The sequence below is a fragment of the Lipotes vexillifer genome, unplaced genomic scaffold (assembly GCF_000442215.2).
Source record: "Lipotes vexillifer unplaced genomic scaffold, Lipotes_vexillifer_v1.1 scaffold1390, whole genome shotgun sequence".
Lineage (NCBI taxonomy): Eukaryota > Metazoa > Chordata > Mammalia > Artiodactyla > Lipotidae > Lipotes > Lipotes vexillifer.
Genome location: NW_006789620.1, coordinates 213068 through 221719, shown reverse-complemented (window position 1 = coordinate 221719; position 8652 = coordinate 213068). Strand labels below are relative to the sequence as shown.

General features: G+C 40.0%; 1 protein-coding gene across 1 annotated transcript in view; it reads left to right on the top strand.

The window, feature by feature from the left end:
* Positions 1-257: 257 nt before the first annotated feature.
* The window catches only part of SLC71A2 (solute carrier family 71 member 2), a 75930-nt gene continuing 67535 nt past the window's right edge, over positions 258-8652 (top strand). The window contains exon 1 of the mRNA XM_007462781.1: positions 258-624. Coding sequence (XP_007462843.1) covers positions 517-624 — 108 coding nt within the window. The 5' untranslated portion in view covers positions 258-516. The remainder of the gene's footprint in view (positions 625-8652) is intronic.

Below are 8652 nucleotides of genomic sequence, written 5' to 3'. Positions count from 1 at the left end.
TCGCCAGATCCGGCTCTGTCTCAGGGAAAAGAAACTACTCTTGGGGGCCTTGGGCGATGACGCATTTCCGGCGTGCTGCGGAGTCCTGACGCCAAGGAGGCCCCGGAAACGTAGGGGCGGGGCCTGAGGTGGGCGGGCGCTGCTGAGGCTTTGGGCGCAGGCGACGAACTTATGGCGGGAGCTGAGATCCGGGGCGGGGCTTCCTGCCCCTCGTCGGCTTGTAGGGAAGCGGAGCGGGGCTACCTCGGCCGCTGGAGACGCTGTTGGCAGCTCTGTGAGTTGGGTTCTGTTCGTGGCTGTGGCTTGTGCCCGCATTTAGCTGCTCTCCTCGCCTCGTTTCTCTTGCGGCTCCGGCCTCGGCAGCGCTCACAGCCCTCGGAGTCGCCACTGGCGCCGCCGCCTGACCCGCAAGCCGCTTTGGGCCGTGGAGCCCATGAGAGCGCGGGCCCCGCCGCCGCATTTGCGGCGTAGCTGTAGTCCCGGAACACCCCCAGCCGGCGCAGGCATGGCAGCGGCATGAACGCGGAGTCTCCACTGGAGAGGGAGGAGAAGGCGGCGTCGGAGCCCGAGGCGGGAGCCATGCTGGAGAAGCGCGCGGGCGCGCGGGCCGCGAGCGGCAGCTCGGTGAGCGCGGGCTCGGAGTTCGGCTGCTTTACTGAGCCCGAAGCCCCAAGCCAGGGGAGGTTGGGCGGCGTCGCGGCCGGAGTCCGGGGACGCCTGATGCGGGGCTGGGGCCTGGGTCGCCTGGGGATGAGGATACACTGATCCTCCGCGTCGGCTCGAGGGGCTCTGGCTGTCGGAAAGCCTGTCCATTTCCGTGTCAGCCAGCCGAATTCGTCACTGCTAGGCTTTCCTAGCGCTGCTCATCGCTAGACAAAAATGTAGGCGACTTGGTTATTGATTCAAAAGACATCCGACGTGGGACCGTGAATATAAGTAATTTGTTTCTTTCAGAGTTTTCCATACACGTGACAGTGGATACCATTTTCATGGTGCACTTTCTGGCTTGAGCCTACTTAGAAGATGTGTGGAGAACCTTTAGAACCGGCATTGGGCCCTGGACCGGGAAGTTGGCGGTGGAGGCTGGGCAGCGCCTTCCTGTTCCTTCATGGTTCTCTAGGCGGTCGCAGAAGCGGTTGGTGAGCAGGATTTCAGAGGAAGCTGCCTATCCCAGGGCCCAACTGAGGAGCGTATTCAGGCTAATCTCTTTTAACAGTTTCACGTGAGATTCAAATGGCTTCCAAAGCACTGGTTTAATTGGCCTGGATTCGGCAGAACAGGCTGTCAGTGGCGCTTAAGTGTCTGACGTTGGAACTCTAAGCATAGTGTCATTTGTCAAAGTTATATTTTTTTCTTTTTTGCTCTATTTAGGACAGGAAATATAGAAACAGTACAATGAATAGTATGGAAAGTGGGAAAGTGTTTTTGGTAGGAGGAGGGAAATTCTATAGAATTGTTTTTTCTCGTTTTGTTTTTGATTACATAAAAGGTAGACTTATCTTCCTGCCGACCTTAAGGGAAACGAAACTGCCAGCTCCTCCTCCTGTCTTTGAATTGATAGACCATAATTACCAGTGGCCAAGCTAGTAACCTGAGAGGTAGACTCCATCCTTTCCCATCCCTTCATCCAATATGTTAATAAGTCTAGCTAAGTTTACCAGGTAAAGATTTTAGGTTTTTTATCCTTTCTGCATTCCTGTGGTTCAGTTCCTTCACATTTTTGACCTAGATTTTGACTATCTCTTGAGACCCTTGCTTACTTCATCATCATGCTGCTCTCCACAGTATTGATTAGTGTAATCTAACGTGTAAATATGATCATTACTGCTGTCCTTAAATATTTTCATTGGCTGTCTTTGGCTTATAGGATAAAAAAAATAACCTGGCAGGTTGAAGCATTAAAGCATAGTGATTAGGTGAGCATGCTTGGAATCCCAGTTCCCACTTTTTATTACCTGTATAACTTTGGGCAAGTTATATAACCTCTCCACATTAATGGTAGTGTTTACCTCAGAGAATTGTGAGGGTTACTACAACCTGGCACCTGGTAAGTCCTCAATAAATATTAGCTTTTACTGTTATTATTTCTCAATATTTTAAGCATGAATGATTGGTCAGAATGTATGGTGATCCTTGTCTGATAAAAAGTATTCAGTTATCTCCCATTTACTAATCTACACAGGAACTAGACCCCAACCTAAAAATTAAAGTTGCTGATTTTATATGCTTAGAACAGGAATTTTTGAGGAATGTGTACTCAAAGAAACTGAGACAGTTTATTCCCTGATTGCTTTCCCTGTGAGTTGATGCTAATTTAGGCACAAATAGATTCCTGTCCAGTCTTTCCTTACCTCTTAGGGTGTGTCTAGTCAGTACTGATAAATTGCAGTGAATTCTGACAGTGAGTTTTGGTGCTTGCTCTACTTAGATGACTATAGCATGGGTAGGTAGCAGGGTTCAGCCACTGGTGCTTTTTGTAATGTGTGTTGCCTGGGAAAGCAGTGAATGTCTTTAATCATATATGTTCATGTCGTATGTCAGTACCCCCAAGTTACGCATCTTTCCTGTTTGCAGTTTCTTTCTAGTATTGCTTCCAGGTGCTACATTCTTTGGCCTCCAAGACTTGACTTCATTTTAATGTGTTGGAATTTCCTTATAGCTTGATTCTAGTGTATTCATGGTTTCAGGTTCAATGCTACTAATAATCACAAGCAAGACTGCCCACATACAGGGAATCAGCTGAAACTTTTTTCTACCTTGTTTGGCAAAGAGATGTATTGACCTGAATAATAGAAGGGAATCACATATTTATTCTAAGAGACCATTGCAATCTAGAAAAGGGAGTTGTGTGTAGTAAATAAGTTCTTGTTTTATTGTCCTTTCTTTGCTCTCTCCCTTCCTAATTGTGCGTGTACATACACCTTGAAATGTCGTGTCAGAATTCTTTGCATTATCATTGGATGCATATCCTTTTGGAATCATTCACCTTTGAGCATCTGAAGAGAATTAAGGATTTTCTGCAAAGAAAACAACTGAGTTTAGCATACTGTGTATTTCAGAATGTTCATTGACTCCAAAAAGCCAGTACTTAGATACCAGTTAAGATCTCTGATGTAGGGCCTCTCAGGATCAATGCCATTCTGGTGACATTTGATGTGTTTTTAGTTGATTTTCCTCAGACCGTTTCAGAGGGGCTCCTGTAAAGACTAATTTTGATTTATAAGGACAAGAATATTATATACTTTATAGGCAAAATGGAAATAGTACTCAAGAGCAGCTTGTTACCCCAAAAAAAGGCTAAAATGACTAGATATGTTTTGTTTGTAAAAAGGTGAAAGAGGGGACTTCCCTGGCGGTCCAGTGGTTAAGACTCCACACTTCCACTGCAGCGGGGCACGGGTTCCATCCCTGGTCAGGGAACTAAGATTCCACATTTTGGCACGGCCAAAAAAAAAATGTGAAAGCGGACCTAGGGACATTTTAGGGGAATTTTTTTTTTTAATTAGCTTTCAATTCTTAGCACTGTTAGGAATCAGTATGATCATTTTAGTAATAAAATAGTACTGGGACATTAGCACAACCAAACTCTGTTAAGTAAATTATAGCAGATAAAAGAAATGAAAAGCATTTGTGAGCAGTTGATCTATCGCAATTTATAAAAGTAAATGCATTGTGCTTTCATAGCAGAAACATTTATATTTCATATTAAGAATTATGCAGATCTCTAGTCAACTTTCAAGCCTTTATCAGAACACAGACGTTGTTGCTGCTGTTGTATTGTTCTTAGGCCTAGTATAGGCAGGATTTTGTAAAACTTGCTTCTTAGGATATCTGAGCATCCTTTCCCACGGGTTTTCTTACTAGATTAAGTCTTTGAAGACAGGAACTACAGCTGTGTATCTTTTAATCTAAAATAGTCCTTTAATCTAAAATAGTATAAAATAAATGTATGTTAGAGAAGTAAATTAGTCTAGTTTAAGCCAGTAATTATGCTTATCAATGAAATTAGCTTGTTGCTTTTATATAAGTTTTGGTTGGACTTATAAAGCAGATTGGAGAGTTCTGTTTTATTCTCTGAAGAGTTTGTGTAAGATGGTAATACAGTTGTAGAACTTTATGGTTCTTCAGTTTTTTTGGCTAATGTAGTTCTAGAACAATGTAGATTTTCCGTTTGATTTTCTGTTTCTGTCAATTTTAGTAAGTTGTATTTTCCTAGGAATTTGTCCACTTCATCTAAAATTTCAAATTAATTGGCATAAAGTTGTTCCTAACAGCCTCTTAGGCACTTTTTAATTACTGTAGGATCTTTAGTCTATTTTTTTTTTATTGCTGACACTGGTAATTTTTACCTTATCTTTAAAAAATATTCTTTACGGTCTTCTGGATAAATATTCACAAATTTTTCAAGTGGCATTAATTTGATGTCTTATTTCTGTATTATATGAACTATATCTAGGAAAATGTTCAGTAGTAATTGTAAAAGTGCACAGCCTTCTCTGCATAACAGGAATATATACTTTTTCCACTGTCAAGGATGATGTTAGCTATACAGATGAGATAAACATTCTTTATTACACTATGGAAGCGTCTTTTTATTCCTCATTCTCCTTCTTGCTGGTGTTTTCTCTCTCCTTTCCCCCTTTTTTTTCCTTCCTTCCCTCTCTCCCTCCTAGTTTAGTGTCTCATAGAACCTTCACAAGTGGTTTATGAAATCTGAGATGTGCCTTGGGGAAAGAGGTTGTGGCGTAGCAAAGGCATTGTTATATGAAAATTGGAAGAGAAATTGGTCCTTAATATCTGTAATCAATTATAAAAAATAAGAGTTTTTAACCCTGCAAAAAACATCATATTTGTGAAGTTTGGTCAATTTCCTGTCTAGATGCCTGACTTTTTTATATGTAGCTTTGTATTTGCTTGTCTTTTAAAAACAGCTTTATTGAAATATAATTATAAAAACTATGTCTGTTTACAGTGTACAGATTTGTGTTTTGACACTTGTGAAATCATTACTGCTATCAACATAGTGAACATATCCATCACCCCTAAAAGTTTCCTTGTGCCCATTTATACATCCTCTATCCACCTCCACCTTCCCAGGCAAGCATTTATCTACTTTCTGTTACTATATATTAGTTTTAATTTTTTTAAGTTTTATATAAATGGGCTCATACAGAATATATTCTTTTGGTCTGGCTTTTTTCAACTCAGATAAATTATTTTGAGATTTATTCATGTTGTTGTATAAATCAGTAGTGCATTCCTTTTTGTTGCTGAGTAGTGTTCAGTTGTATGGATGTATCAGTTTGTTTATCCATTCATCCCTTGGTGAACATTTGGTTTATCACCAGTTTTTGGCGGTTTCAAATAAAGCGGCGATGAGCATTCATGAACCAGTCTTTGTATGGAGTATACTTTATTTTCTTTTAAGTAAATAAGTGGAATGGCTGGATCATATGGTAGATGTATTGTTTAACTTTTTAAGAAACTGCCCAGCTCTTTTTAAAATTTTAAAATTTTAATTTTGCATTGGCACTAGCACTATGAGAGTTTATCTACATCCTCATCAACACTTGGTCAATTTTAGCCCTTCTAGTAGGTCTGTAGTGGTATCTTAGCATGCTTTTATTTTGCATCTCCCTATGGCTAATTATGTTCAACATCTTTCCATAAGCTTACTTGGCATTTGTATATCCTCTTGGTGAAGTGTCTGTTCACATCTTTTGCCTATTTATTTGTTGTTGTTGGGTCGTTTATTATTTTATAATTGAGTTTTAAGACTTCTTTATATATTGGGGTTGTAAGTCTTTTATCAGATATATGTTTGCAAATATTTTCTTCTCAGCAGAAGTTTTAATGAAATTTAATTTTATCAATATGCTCTTTAGGGATTGTGTTTTTGGTTTCATATCCAAGAAATCCTAACTCAGTATCACAATAATTTCCTTTTATATTTTTAGAATTTTAAAAAATTTTACCATTAGGTTTATGACCCATTTTGAATTAATTTTTTATATGGTATACAGTATCAGTGGCAGTTCTTTTTTTGCATATGGTAACGTGAATTGTTGCCTCTTCTGTTGAAAAGACTTATTCACTGAATTGCCTTTGCACCTTTGTCAAAATTCAGTTATCCATGTATGTGTCAGTCTATTCTGGATTCTTTATTTTGTTTCATTGATCTGTTTGTTTATCTTTACATCAGTACCATTCAATCGCTATTACTGGAGATTCATAGTAAGATTTGGAACGAATAGAGTTGTCCTACAACCTTGTTCTTCTCTTTTAAAACTGCTTTGGCTATTCTGGGCCCTTTGCATTTTAGAATTATAGAATCAGCTTGTCAGTTTCTACAAAAAAGCCTGCTGATATTTTCATTGGGCTTTTGTTGATCCAGAAGATCAGTTTAGGAAGAATTGAAAACAATATAGTCTTCTGATCCATAAAGGAGGTATTTCTCCATTTATTTTAGATCTTTAATTTCTTTCAACTGTGCTTTATAAGTTTCAACAGGTCTTTTGTGTCATTTGTCACATTTTCCCTATATCACACGTTTTAGGTGCTGTTGAACGTGTAAATGTAATATAAATGTAAATTATTAAGAAATTTTAAATTCACAACTGTTTGTTGCCAATATATAGAAATACAGTTGATTTAAGAAAAAATTTTAATTGTGATATAATATACAAAATTGTAAATTGTAACAAAATTTACAATTTAATTATTTTTATGTGTATAGTTCAGTAGTGTTAAGTATATTCACATTGTTGTGCAACCAATCTCCAGAACTTTTTCATCTTCTAAAACTGAAACTCTATATCCATTAAACAGCAACTTCCCATTTACTCCAGCTCCTGGTAACCACCATTCTGCCTTCAGTTTCTGAGTATTGACTACTCTAGATACCTCATATAAGTGGAGTCATATACATAATTTGTCGTTTACTGACTGGCTTATTTCACTTAGCATAATGTCCTCAAGACATGTTGTCTTCAAGATTGTTGAAGGCATGTATGGCATGTGTCAGGATTTCCTTTTTTAAAAAAAAAAATAAATTATTTATTCATTTATTTTTGGCTGCGTCGGGTCCTTGTTGCTCCGTGCTTTTGGCTGCGTTGGGTCCTCATTTCTGCGCACTGGCTTTCTTTAGTTGAGGCAAGTGGGGGCTACTCTTCTTTGCGGCGCATGGCTTCTCATTACTGTGACTTCTCGTTGCGGAGCACGGGCTTTAGGCACGCTGTATTCAGTACTTGTGGCACACAAACTCTAGAGTGCAGACTCAGTAGTTGTGGTGCATGGGCTTAGTTGCTCCGTGGCATGTGGGATCTTCTTGGACCAGGGCTCGAACCCATGTCCCCTGTGTTGGCAGATGGATTCTTAACCACTGTGCCACCAGGGAAGCTCTTTCCTTCCTTTAAGGCTGAATACTATTCCATTTTCTGTATGTGCCACATTTTCTCTATTTATCTTTTGATGAGCACTTAGGTGGTTTCTGTCTTTTGGCTATTTTGAATAATGCCACTGAACATGAGTGTACAAATATTGGGTTGACCCAAATGTTAACATATTATGGAAAAATCCGAACGAACTTCTTTGCCAACCCAATATTTCTTTGAGATCCAACTTTCAGTTCTTTTGCATATCTACCCAGAAGTGGAATTGCTAGATCATTGGATAATTCTATTTTTTATTTTATTTATTTATTTTTTTGCAGTATGCGGGCCTCTCACTGTTGTGGCCTCTCCCGTTGTGGAGCACAGGCTCTGGACGCGCAGGCTCAGTGGCCATGGCTCACGGGCCTAGCTGCTCCGCGGCATGTGGGATCTTCCTGGACCAGGGCACGAACCCATGTCCTCTGCATCGGCAGGCGGACTCTCAACCACTGCACCACCAGGGAAGCCCTATTTTTAATTTTTTAAGGAACCATTATACTGTTTCCCATAGTGGCTGCACCATTTTACATTCCCACCAACAGTGTGCAAGGGTTCTGTTTTCTCCACCTCCTCATCAACACTTGTCATTTTCTTTCTTTCTTTTTTTTTTACAATACAGAATACAGTTAACTTTTATTTTTTTAATAAATTTATTTTATTTATTTATTTTTGACTGCGTTGGGTCTTCGTTACTGCACATGGGCCTTCTCCAGTTGTGGCGAGCAGGGGCTACTCTTCATTGCGGTGCGCGTGCCTCTCACTGCGGTGGCCTCTCCTGTTGCGGACCACGTGCTCTAGGCATGCGGGCTTCAGTAGTTGTGGTGCATGGGCTTAGTTGCTCCGCGGCATGTGTGATCTTTCTGGACCAGAGCTCGAACCCGTGTCCCCTGCATTGGCAGGAGGATTCTTAACCACTGTGCCACCAGGGAAGCCCAACACTTGTCATTTTCTGTTTTGTTTTTGTTGTGGATAGTAGCCATCCTGATGTGTATGAAGTGATATCTCATTTTGATTTTGCATTTTCCTAATGATTAGCATGTTGAACATCTTCTCATATGCTTGTTTGGCCATTTGTATATTTTCATTAGAGAAATGTATATTCTAGTCCTTTGCCCATTTTGAATTGGGTTATTTGGATTAACTCCTTATCAGATACATGCTTTGCAGATATTTTCTCCATAGGTTGCCTTTTCACTCTGTTGATTCTGTCCGTTGATGCACA